The 12,110-nt window shown below is 43.8% G+C and overlaps 1 protein-coding gene across 4 annotated transcripts in view; it reads right to left on the reverse strand.

The window, feature by feature from the left end:
• Positions 1 to 223: 223 nt before the first annotated feature.
• SCAF4 (SR-related CTD associated factor 4) overlaps positions 224 to 12,110 on the reverse strand; it is a 69,769-nt gene continuing 57,882 nt past the window's right edge. For all 4 annotated transcript variants that reach the window (XM_055125023.1, XM_055125024.1, XM_055125022.1 and 1 more), the window contains one exon: positions 224 to 1,574. In XM_055125023.1, the coding sequence (XP_054980998.1) occupies positions 586 to 1,574 (989 nt within the window). In that variant the 3' untranslated portion in view covers positions 224 to 585. The remainder of the gene's footprint in view (positions 1,575 to 12,110) is intronic.

Below are 12,110 nucleotides of genomic sequence, written 5' to 3' on the forward strand. Positions count from 1 at the left end.
AAAACAACCATTTCAATTAACATTAAACCTCTAACCTTTACCTTATGACTGAAGTGCTAAAAAAGTATTACAAGTGAAAACGTGTCTGAAAATAAAGATGTCTATTTCCATCAAATAAACAAGTCTAATTTAGACTCCAATACAGTATTAACAGTGCAAACGTCCATGGTGAACAATTCTTTTTCCACCTTAAAGCAATGTAGGAAGAATAGCACACATTAAAGTTTGTTACGAAAATAGAGTTTATTAAAAACATCCCTATTGTTTTGAGGAGCTTTTCACCGTTACCGTGTCTTAAATTAAAAAAAAAAAAATAGAGAGCACTTCTAATTACGATTTGTAAACTTTTTAAAGTCAAAACTTTTAAAAAGTTACAGCAAAAAGGGTAATATTTATTCATATTTTCAGTATTTTTTGTTATTTTGTGGCTATTTTTAAATAGAAGGAAAGCAATCAAATTGCTTACAATTCCCCACCAACTACCGCGGGGCTGTGGTACAGCGGGAGCAAATATAATACAGCATCTGTACATCTCAAGCTCTACACTCTGGAGGTGTCCCTGCACGAAGGGCAAATTCCAGTCTCTTAACGAGGAGCCTCTGCCGAGCCAGAATCCTTCTCGGGGTCCATGGACGAGGTAGCCGCAGCAGGAAGCTCTTCAGCGGGTTTGACACCCGCAGGCTCAGACTCCCCTTTAGCCAGTTCAGGGAGAGGGTTGACAGGGCCCACTTGGCTAGCGGGAGGTTCGAGGGTTTTGTTACCACCTGCCCTGTCTGTCACCTCCGGCTTCTCCTTCCCTCGGTTCTCTTCCTTCTCTCTACGCGACTCTCTATCTCTGGAATCTCTCTCTCGGTCTCGGTGCCCGCTACAGCGTCTATTTCTCTCGTCCAAGTCTCTGTGCCTGTCTCGGTCGGGGCTCCTCCTTCCCCACTCTCTCCTTTCCCGAGTGCTATTCTCTCTATCATCGTTCCGGTTCCCGTACCGGTCCCGGTCATTTTCCACCCTATTTCCGAATGATCTTCTTCCGAACCTCTCTTGGTCTCTACCTGAATTGAACTGCTGCCTGCTATCATTCCGAAACGCCTGGGGCTGGGGCTGGGGCTGGGACTGCGTCGGTGGTGGCTGCTGAGCTGGTGGCGGTTGCTGCTGCTGCTGCTGCTGCTGCTGCTGCTGCGGTGGTGGCTGCTGTGGTGGCTGCTGCGGTGGCTGTGGTGGCGGCGGCTGCTGCTGGGGAGGTGGCTGCCTTCCGTCGCGATCTTCAGGACCCCCTGGGCCGGGCCCTGGGCCTCCGAGCCCAGGCATGCCACCCGGCCTGACGAAGGGGCCATGCGGTGGGAAGGGCCCTTTCATTCCATGAGGGGGCGGCATTCCAAAGCCCCCGGGGCCGGGGGGTGGACCTCGATGCATCATATGTGGCGGCATGGGACGCGGTGGCATCAAAGGGAAACGCTGCAAGTGAGGGGGAGGCATTCCTGGAGGGCGCTGGAGTGGGATCAGGCCGGGCCGGGCGCCGAGAAGACCGGTGGACGGGGCTTGCATACCGATGACGGGACCGGGGCCAACTCCTTGGGTACCTGAAAGGCAAGCAAAGATGCAAATCAGAAAAGCTGGGCAGGAGAGCAGCCCATTTTAAACTGTTTGCGGGGCAGCTTGAAAGGTCGATCAGTCCAGAATCTTCACCTCTTGTACTGCTTGCTGTCTGCCAATGGAAGGACCCAGCAAAGAATTGTGGCAAGTGTCATAGGGGTTTGACATGCTACAAAAAAAGACAAGAGTCATCTGCCCCACCACTCCAGTGCATCAGGCGAAGCCGACCTAGTAGATCCTGTTGAAAGCGACAGTGGCTGGTTTTATTCCTAATTCGCAGAGCTGCAGCTCAAGAGTGGAGAGAAGGGATCACCACTGAGCACCATCCATGTAATGGAGAAGGCAGTGCCGAGTTCCAGTTTCTTTCTTTGCACACTACAAGGTGAGCATCCTGCTCAATTAGGGGATCTGATGGAAATGTTTCAGCACTGCCAGAATATGCCATGTCTAACTGCATGGGCTGCGAGCAAATGGATGCATGCAGCCTCTCACGTGGCACCGTTGAGTGTGAAGCCTGGGGCACTGAGATGGGCCACATGCTGCAATCCCTCCTCACCCAGTGCCCTGGTTTACAGCCTGAAGTGCTTCCTCCAACTCACATTAGCAAACCTCTAAGGACTCCTGCTAATTTCTAATTTTTTGTAGAATCAACAAGGTGATGAAACAAGAAATGTCAGCGCCAGTATCTACAGCTCCAGTATGTAGCCCAATCTGTTTCGTGACTGCAACGCTTTCACAGTTAGTGGACATGTGCCAATAGAAGACCCTCTTTTGGGGGCTGGAGAGAGTACAGCGGGTAGGGTGCATGCCTTGCAGGTCCCCAGAGCCCTTCAAGAATGATCCCTAAGAGCAGAGCCAGGAACAAGCCCTGAGCACCACTGGGTGTCTTCCTCTGACCCCCCAACCTCTTCAGAATGCTGAATTAAAACATTGGTGAAATACAATTTCACATAGGGGTGATCCTGAACCCATGCCTCAGAAATGGGGATACCACTTACCCGACTGTCAAGGGGATAAAATATCTAAAAGTAAGGCATCACACAGTGTTTCTCTATCTTTTCTGGACCATGTCCCTCTTGGACCCCTTTCTGTCCTCCCGTCCCCCATCCTACCGGCTGGCTCCCCAGTCTCGTGCCCACTTAAAAATTTCACCTGAGCCTCCTTGGAATATCTTGGGGGCCCACAGGAGGTGGAGGTAGAGGTTTGGCTCCTGGTATAGAAGAACTGACATAGCACGCAAGAGATGAAATGATGTCTCACATTATTCCGAAGGATATGAAAACCCCAACATGAAGTATGCAGAAACATGGGGTCTAAAATTCTAGGGGCTGGAGCGATATAGCACAGCAGGTAGGGTGTTTGCCTTGCACACAGCTGACCCGGGTTCGATTCCCAGCATCCCATATTGTCCCCTGAGCACCGCCAGGAGTTAATTCCTGAGTGCAAAGCCAGGAGGAAACCCTGTGCATCACCAAGTGTGACCCAAAAAGAAAAAGAAAAAAAAAAAACCACAAAAATTAGAACAAAACACAAAATTCTAATCATTGGTATATCATAAAGGAGCCCTCCCACACGTGACACACCCTTAAAGTCAAGCACTTGGGTAGTTGGAAAGAATGTCCACACACTGGCTCCCAGGGTTTTCCCAGTGGAGAAACTCTTACTGCAACTGTGAAAAGCCACGAAATGGGTGAAATCAGCAAAAATCAGGCTCCTTCCACAAGCACTCTTTATTCTTAGGAAAATCTCACAGCCAGAGACATGGCTCAAAGGACTGAGCACCCTGACCCCCAGACAGAGTGCTCCCTCATAAAAAGGAGAAAATTTCCAGGTGATAAACATACACAAAACCAGAACTATATTCTAGTACCAGATGGAAACTAACAGTCAGTAGCCAAATAGAATCTTTAGAGAACATTACTGGGTATCTAACACAAGTACCTAAGCCACGTCCTCGCTTTCACACTGAAAAGAAATTGTAGCATAGTTCCAACAACTGTGGAGTTCCGCTTAAATGGAAAGCAACCTAACATGTACGCCTTTATTTTCCAAAGAAGTATCACATAGAGTTGATTCTCCTCTTGGCTTTCAAAGGCTAAAGGGACATCGTTCATACTATTTTAGAGGTCAGGGCAGCACACCGAGTGGCTATTTTATGGAGCCACTAGCAAAATCACCAGTAACACAAGCAAAACAACGAAGGAAGGAGTTCAAATGATCTTGTTAAAATTCTTTTGCCTTTAAGAGATGACAATGGGAATGGTGGGCCAATTCCCATGACTGGCTCTGCAACTAGCAAAGGAACACGGCAGAAGCACCCCTGAATGTTGTCCAGAAGAGATCAAATGAGCGTGATTTTATAAACTGAAGGATGTATTTTGATGTCCTTATCCTGTGAGGATGAAGGTACTTACAGATGGACTTATAGTGCTTATAGTGCTAGTCACAGTTAAACTTCCTTTAAAGTACTTTGTTGGGGGGGGCCACATCTGGTGTTGCTGGGGTGGGACCCAGGCCTCCTGTACGCAAAGCATGCTATCGCTCCTCCAGCACTAAAGCATATTTTTATCTTTTGGGGCCACACCCAGCAGTGGTCAGGGCTTCTCCTGGCTCTGTGCTCAGGAGACCACATGGGGTGCTAGGGATCAAACCTGGGTCTGTGCAAAGCATGTGCAAAGCAAGCGTCCTACCTGGGGTACTCTTATTTCCAGGCCCTAAAGCACATTTTAATAAAGAAATACTTTATTCCAACTATGCAAATATTTATATTTGGCATTCATTTGTGCAAATTCCTTACCTGATTTGTACATAAATGGATCTTCCTTATACGCTGTTAGAACTAGCAAAATTTAAGATTCCTTGTGGCAGAAAAATGGCTCCATGGACTATAGCATATGCCTTTGTGTGCAGAAGGCCCTGGTTTGGTCTCTGGCACCCCAGGGTACTTCAAGCACCCTCAAGTAGGATCCCAAAGACAATCCCACAACCAAAAATTCAAAATTCTTGGCAAAATATCCCCTATAGAGCCAAATCGGTGCTCAGACCAGAGGTGGTAATTTTTTTCCTGACCTGTAGCATATGTATGTATGTGTGTGTGTGTGTGTATATATATATATGTATATATATGTCTATACACACATATATGCACAGTTACCGATATTTATTTTTATAATGAATATGTATTGCTTCTATAATGGAATATTTAAAAAACTCTATAAAGTGGCACAAGCCTTTGATAAGTAGAGGTTTTAATTTTTATTAAGAAAGCTTTGGGAGGCTGGAGCGATAGCACAGCAGGTAGGGCATATGCCTTACACGCAGCTGGCCAGGGTTTGATTCCTAGCATCCCATGTGGTCCTGTGCACTGCCAGGGTAATTCCTGAGTGCATGAGCCAGGAGTAACCCCTGTGCATCACCAGGTGTGACCCAAAAAGAAACAAAAAAAAGTGCTGGGTTGGAGAACTAGTACATGCCTGCCTTGTGTGTGGCCACTCCAGCTTGATCCCCTTAATCTCACTCAGGAGTGACTCCTGAACAGAGCTGGGAGTAGTAGCCTCCATAGCAGAGCCAGGTAATAGCACCCAAATACCCCCAATAAATAAATCTAACATGCACATGGGCTATCTAGTGAATAAAGGAGGTCTAAATGAAGTGAACTGATATAAAGACATTTAATGTGCTGATACAAAGCTAGGTAAAAGTTCTTTCTTTTCAACAGGCCAGAGCCTTGTAGAAAGAGACAACTGTCAATTATTGTAGGAACAGGGACGAACTAGAATGGGAATGAAGGTGAAGTCCCAGGGATGTCTGAGTTGGGTCTCAAGGGAAGGGACACGAAGCCAGCAGAAGAGAGGAATAGCATTCCGGATGAGGCGTTGTTCTGAGAACAACAGCAGAATGTCCCTTGGAGTACAGAGGATGAGGTTTACTAATGAAGCAGCCAGGGTTGCATGAATATGAATTATCCATGAAAAGAAACACTGGCTCCAATGGTGGAGCAGGTTGGGCTGTGTCAATTGAGAGGTCTTTGATGCCTTGAGGATGGGAACGGGAACTTTATCCTAAAGGGAGGAGAAAGGTACTAGGACATTTTTGACCCTTTTAGCTTAAGAGGGTGCCGGAGAGGAAGGAAGGGGGTGTGGAGGCAATGGAGAGTAATTAGGCTCTCACCCAGAGGTCATGTGAGAAAAGTGAAACAGAGGAGCTAAAACAGCTGCCACAGACTGAAGACACTTGGTGCAGAGGACTGACAACACACAAGAACACCACTCTCCACTTCCAATGCCAGCAAAGCAATCAAAGCAATGCAAATTTAAGAGGAACTTTTGGGACACATGATCGAATTTAAGCAGTAATACTGATTTGAAGAGGTCTGGACCTGAGGGAAAAATGTACAGAGACTTTATATATACTGAGACTTTTCAGAAACAGTGAGCCTGAAGAAGTGTTAACTTACCCAGACAACAGAGAACACAAAAAAGGGAAGAGACCTAGAGAAATCTCTTTAGATACCAGAACAAGCCTTTGATATGGTGCAATGGTAAACGCAATGCCATGCATGCACAAGACATATGGTGGATCCAAGAAAAGACATGCACGCGCGCGCACACACACACACACATACACACACACACACACGCACGCACGCACGCACACACACACACACACAGAGCCTAAATTAACAGCAAACAGAAATTAGGCGAGCCAACAGGTAGCCATGGACATAACAAGGGCTGTTGAGAGTAAGCCAGATGAATAGGGGCGCACCCTGTCCAGGAGGTCAGGAGACCAAGTCACTGAAGGTCGTATTAGGGGAGTGACCAGTTAAATGAGTTGGCAGCTTTCAGAGCATGTGAATCTATGCAAGACCACTGGAGAAAAAGCAAGGACTGTGCAAAGAGGGACTGGGAAGAGAAGAGGGAAGAAGGGGCCATGTAAAGGGGCAAGGCTGCAAGATTGTCATGGACCGTTCTTTGGCTGAGATCCTGCTTCCAGTCTAGCACAGCCACTTGTGCTTGGACCTCTCACCACCAAAAAACAGACCACTTCCAAATTCTCATACTCAGACACGCCCGCTATCTGACCTTCTTTCCCGCTTTAATCTCATGAGGACTTGCCACTAATGCCCTTCATCTCTTTACTTTTCCTCTTACCTGGCCCGGGGTCCACGGTTATCCCTCACTGGCTACCTGGCAAGCCCCCAGTATGTTTTAATGGTAAGTCTCTTATCTAATTTATACCAATACGTGGCTGGGGGTGGGGTGGATGATCCTACCCAGTACAGACTCTAAATTTTATAATCACAGGGTCAGGCAGATCACACAGGTGATAAAGTCCAGGAACAGAATGTGGAAAGATCCAGAGTTCAATCACTGGCACCGCACCCAGCCCCATCTGTGTGACCCCTATCAAAATAGTGTGTGTGTGTGTGTGTGTGTGTGTGTGTGTTGTCACACCCCCCGGTGTTCAAGGCTTACTCCTGACTCTACATTCCAGGATTACTCTTGGCGATGCTCAGGGGACCATATGGGCTGCCCCAGACCATATCAAAATACTGTTTTTAAAAAAAAACTATAGCCACAGGTGATCACTAAATCAGGACAGCAATTTTTTTTTGTTTTGGGGTCACAACCAGCGATGCTCAGGGGTGACTCACCTGGCAATGCTTAAGAAGGCTTTATGTAGTGCCAGCCATGTAGTGCATGTAAGGTGATTGTCTTCACCCCTGATTTTAAATCAAATCCTATGTCCCTAGACATCTAGTTCACATGTTAATGTTCCTTCCTAATCCCCTCCCCATGGTTAGAACTTCAGTGAGAAAATATACACAACTTATAATCCACCCATATAACAATCTGATGGCTTTTAGTATATTCAGTTGACAATCGTCAAGATCAATCTTATTTTTCATCACTCAAAAAAACAGAGCCCCCCATCCATTAACACTCCCCCCCCACTTCCAAAGGAACCACGTATTTGGTCTCTACATTCTCCTCTGCTGCACATTTCATAAGAATGGAATCCATGTGACCCTTTGTGACTTTTTTTGACTGTGCATCTCTTCTCAAGGTTTATCCGTGTTGTAGACGTACCACACACATCAGTGCTTCATTTCCTCTTCATAGGACAATACCGTTTTATTTCTCCTAGCTGGCTTACCATCAAAACAAGTCTTCATGCATACGTTTTCAATCCCCAACCTACCACTAAACATACTAGTGGACCCGGAGTATCCATATTACTGCAAGTGTATTCCAACAGCTAAGTTCTTTTATTCAAACCCCAAATTCGTGATCTCACCTAATGGAGATCAAAATGAGAAATAGCTTTCCTTTTGGCTTTTGGGCCATACTCAGTAGTGCTCAGGCTTACTCTTGGCAGGGCTCAGAGGACTAGAGAGGGTGCTGGGGATCAAACCTGGATCAGCCACAAGTTAGGCAAGTGCCCTGCCTGCTATAATATCCCTCCAACCCCAAGGATTTCTTGTACATTTTCCCCACGACTGTCAATGCCAGTAACAGATGGTATATTTTTTTGATGTCTGAATATAATCCACTTCTTTCACGACTACCTCATTTACCATCCTTGTATGTAATGAATCTCTGATTTTTTTTTTTTTTGGACCACAACCAGCTATGCTCGGGACTTCTGGGATCATTCCAGACAGGACTCAGGAGACCATATAGAATGCCAGGATTGAACAAGGGTCTTTTGGGTCACACGCTAGGCTCAAGCTCCAGCTCCAATCTCAGATTTTCTTCATCTCTTATTCCGTTCTCATACAATCAGTTCATTCCAATGCAACTACTTCTTACTCAGGGTCAGCCCACCGCCTTCACACTGGTGAAGTGTGAAGCCAAATCCAACTGGTATGTCTTAGCGCTCTTCCTTAGCCTACTGGCACCAATGTTAGTGTTTCTACCTGGACCTATCTCCTAGCTACTGGTGGTGCCAGTTCAGCACCCTCTGTTGACTGGACAGACAGCAGCAAATGGTGGTTAAAACAAAGGCATTGCAGGAAAGTGACGCTGAAGTCTGGCTTGGCCATTGTGGAGGAGGCCATCGGGGCGCTGGCTCCTGATGGGCTCATCTCCCAATACAAGTGTCACCCCTCAGGTTAAATAACCAACCTATACAAATCCCTCAGAAGAGTGCCTATCATACGGAGCTGTGTCAGTATCATAAACTCCTATTGGCACATTACTGACTTCTAATTACATTTATCTGGTAATCTAGTAGGTTCCAATGGAATTAAAAATCATCTGACAACTATACCTGAATATCAAAGCTTAAAAAAAAAAAAAGCGGCAGTTTAAGTTTGATAGTCCGTTCTCTCTGAGGGCCTCAGGAATGGAAATTACATTCTACCAGTTTCTCATGCCCAAAGCTTAGCCATTCCTGATTTCTCACACCCCATAAACAAGGCAATTCTAAAAGAATGCTCTCATCTTTGAGATCAATTCAGAATCCAGTTACTTACCACCTCTGTAGACCAAGCCATAGCAATTATTACCTTTAATTGTATGCACCATGGGCAAATCAAGTTAGTCTACTCCACTTTTACTGATGTCTACTGTTTTTATATTAATAGCCATAGAAATCCTGTAACATCTACACAAATCCATGAACATTGCTCAAAACATCTTTTTGTACTCAGCCGCCATTTCCTTTCTTCCCTTTGCTCACTCATGTCAAACTTATTGTATTCCCTTTTTAACATGCCAAGTTTGTAAAATCCCAACCGTCCTGAATTTTCTTCTACTGAACATTATTTCCCTATTACATCCCTGGATAGCCTATTAAATAGCACACTCTGGACCTGAACAATAGTACAGAGAGCAGGGTGCTCGCCTTGCATGTGTTTGACCCAAATTTGATCCCAGTATCCAACATGGTCCTGAGTCTGCCAGGAATGATCCCTGAGCACAGAGCCAGCACTACGCTCTTAACACAGCCAGGTGTGGTTTCAAACACAAAATGATGAAAAAAACTTAAATAGCACATTCCATAAGGCATTCCAATCTCCTAACCCTTATTTGCTTTACTCTCACCACAGGACTATCTCTCTACATGAGACTATTAATGTACGTATTTTCTAAGTCTACCTATACTAGGCACTCCAGAATACTAAATTTACGTTTTCAGCAACTCATATATAGGATAGCCAGCCCATTATTAGATGACTCATTATCTCAGTCTATACTGAAACACAGGTTCCACGACAGGCCTTGTTCATTTAGATATCTTTAGGACCCAGAAGGGGGCAGGGCACATAGTACTGAATAAACACACTGAATGCCTGAACAAATGATAACCAAATGCATCAAGAAGATTCCTCTAGTGGGCAAGAGCAGAGGTTATTTGGTCCAGGTCTCTCCCCCAAGGCGATGAGTCTTCCACTGTAAACCTACGAAGATCTAAAATTTTAATGTTTTTTTTGAAGTAAAACCTTTCAGAGTTGCAATTTTCTTTCAGTCTTTCAATGCTAGTCACAGTTCCATTTAAAAAGATGGTTGAGGGCTGGAGCAATAGCACAGCGTGTAGGGAGTTTGCCTTGCACACGGCCGACCCAGGTTCGATTCCCAGCATCCCATGTGGTCCCCTGAGCATCACCAGGTGAGACCCAAAAAGCAAAATAAATAGATTAAAAAAAAAGATGGTTTATCTCCAAAAATTGACACTATGGCCTTTTGTATGACTCCAAGAAATGAAATCTTCCAATCCACTCTTCGTTCTCCCATCAGTGCCCTGATATCGCAAGGCATAGGTATGTGTGTGCGTGCACGTGCACACACTTCTAATATTGTTTTAGACTGCCAAAAAAATTAACTATGAGCACAAACCCATAAGTGTATTTGTTTTGGTCTCCATCTACCAATCAACACTTAGGACACAATTATTTTTACAGTAGGAGCTTTGGGGAGATGAATTAAGAGTCCCGGGCCTTCGTGGGACTCAACTTGGTTGAGTTTAACACTCTGAACTCCGTTAAGAGTGACCCCCTGAGCAGAGCTCAGAGCGGCTCTCAAGCACCACACAGTATGGTCCCAACAATGATAATAATTAATAAAATTTTAATGAACATTTTAAGAGCTTTGAAAAATTGCATTGTACACTAAAGTTATACATAATAGCATGCGTATTGCAAGGTATCTTTGAGAAATGAGGTTTTTAATAATGAGGTACACAAAATATGATGTCTTAATACATAAAAAACCAGACTTTCAAAAGGAAATCAGAAATCAATAATCTCCTCTTTAAAATAACTTGTTCATCTTTTTAATTTTTTGGTTTTGGGGCCACCCTGTGGTGCTCAGGACTTACTCAGGGATCTGAGCTCAGGAATTACTCCTGCCAGGTATCAGACACACCCAGGTCAGCTATGTGTGAAGCAAACTCCAATCCCATTGTTCATCTTCTATTGTACAAAATAATGTTCACTAAGTCTCGTCTTATCAATTTCCAGTATTTTATTTGTAGATGCTTTGCAGGATTTTTAAATTCTTATTTGGCAAAATGAGCCATGACTTAGTTAAGAATTTTACTATTTAAGTCAAAAAGTTTTGGAGTATACCATAGCCTAACATTCCTGTAGGAAATTTGTTAGCTGGGGAAAAAAATCTTACCTGAAACTCGTCACAGCAATCTTTGTCAATCAAAATTGACCTAGAGTCCAGTTTTTGGCCCTCCCACCTTTTTCAAGCCCCCAAAACATGGCTATCCAAGAGAGATTTACACTCAGAGGACACTTTTAAGATTGGAATTCTGTAGGCTCAGAAGCTCAGGAGATGGGAGACAATGTGTTATAAGTGGCTTAAGTTTTTGCTCAAGCCCTTCTTTTTGTCAGGTGCTTCATCTTCTGAGAAAATAAGTGTATTCACACAGAAATTCATATCCAAGAAGAACATTAGTAGTGGAGTTATCACTGCTAATTACATGTAAACTCCACAGAATAATACTAAGGTGAAGACACTATGGTGACTATTTGAGAACCATTTCTACTATGAAATACCAGTGGAATAATAAGCAGTATTTAAGAATACTAAATATTTTAAAAAGCACTTTTTGAAAATAAGCAAAGTTATTTTTAAAATAAAGTTAAAATAAGATAAGTTAAAATAAAATAAAATAAGTTAAAGTTAAAATAAAGTTAAAATAAGAACCTGTTAAGGTTTTTGGAGGTACTAAATCAAACACCTCATAAAGCCCTCTGATTTACTATAACAACACACTCAAGTTCATGGTTAAAAAACACTGAAATACACTATTTTTAAAATAGTTTAAATTAAAAAATATTTGTTATTATTTTTAAATTTAAAATTTTATTGGATATGCCAAAAACAGTTAATAAGTCTCTCAATGAGAGACGTTACTGGTGCCTGTTCGAATAAATCGATGAGCAGCGGGATGACAGTGACAATGACTATTAAGTTTTTAAATAATGCTGCATATAAAAACATCAGACATCATGAAAAGATCCTTGACTTTTTAGAATTATCTTTGAGTTTCGTTTGAATGTTAAT

Source organism: Sorex araneus, chromosome 2, assembly GCF_027595985.1.
Source record: "Sorex araneus isolate mSorAra2 chromosome 2, mSorAra2.pri, whole genome shotgun sequence".
In the NCBI taxonomy this organism is placed as follows: domain Eukaryota; kingdom Metazoa; phylum Chordata; class Mammalia; order Eulipotyphla; family Soricidae; genus Sorex; species Sorex araneus.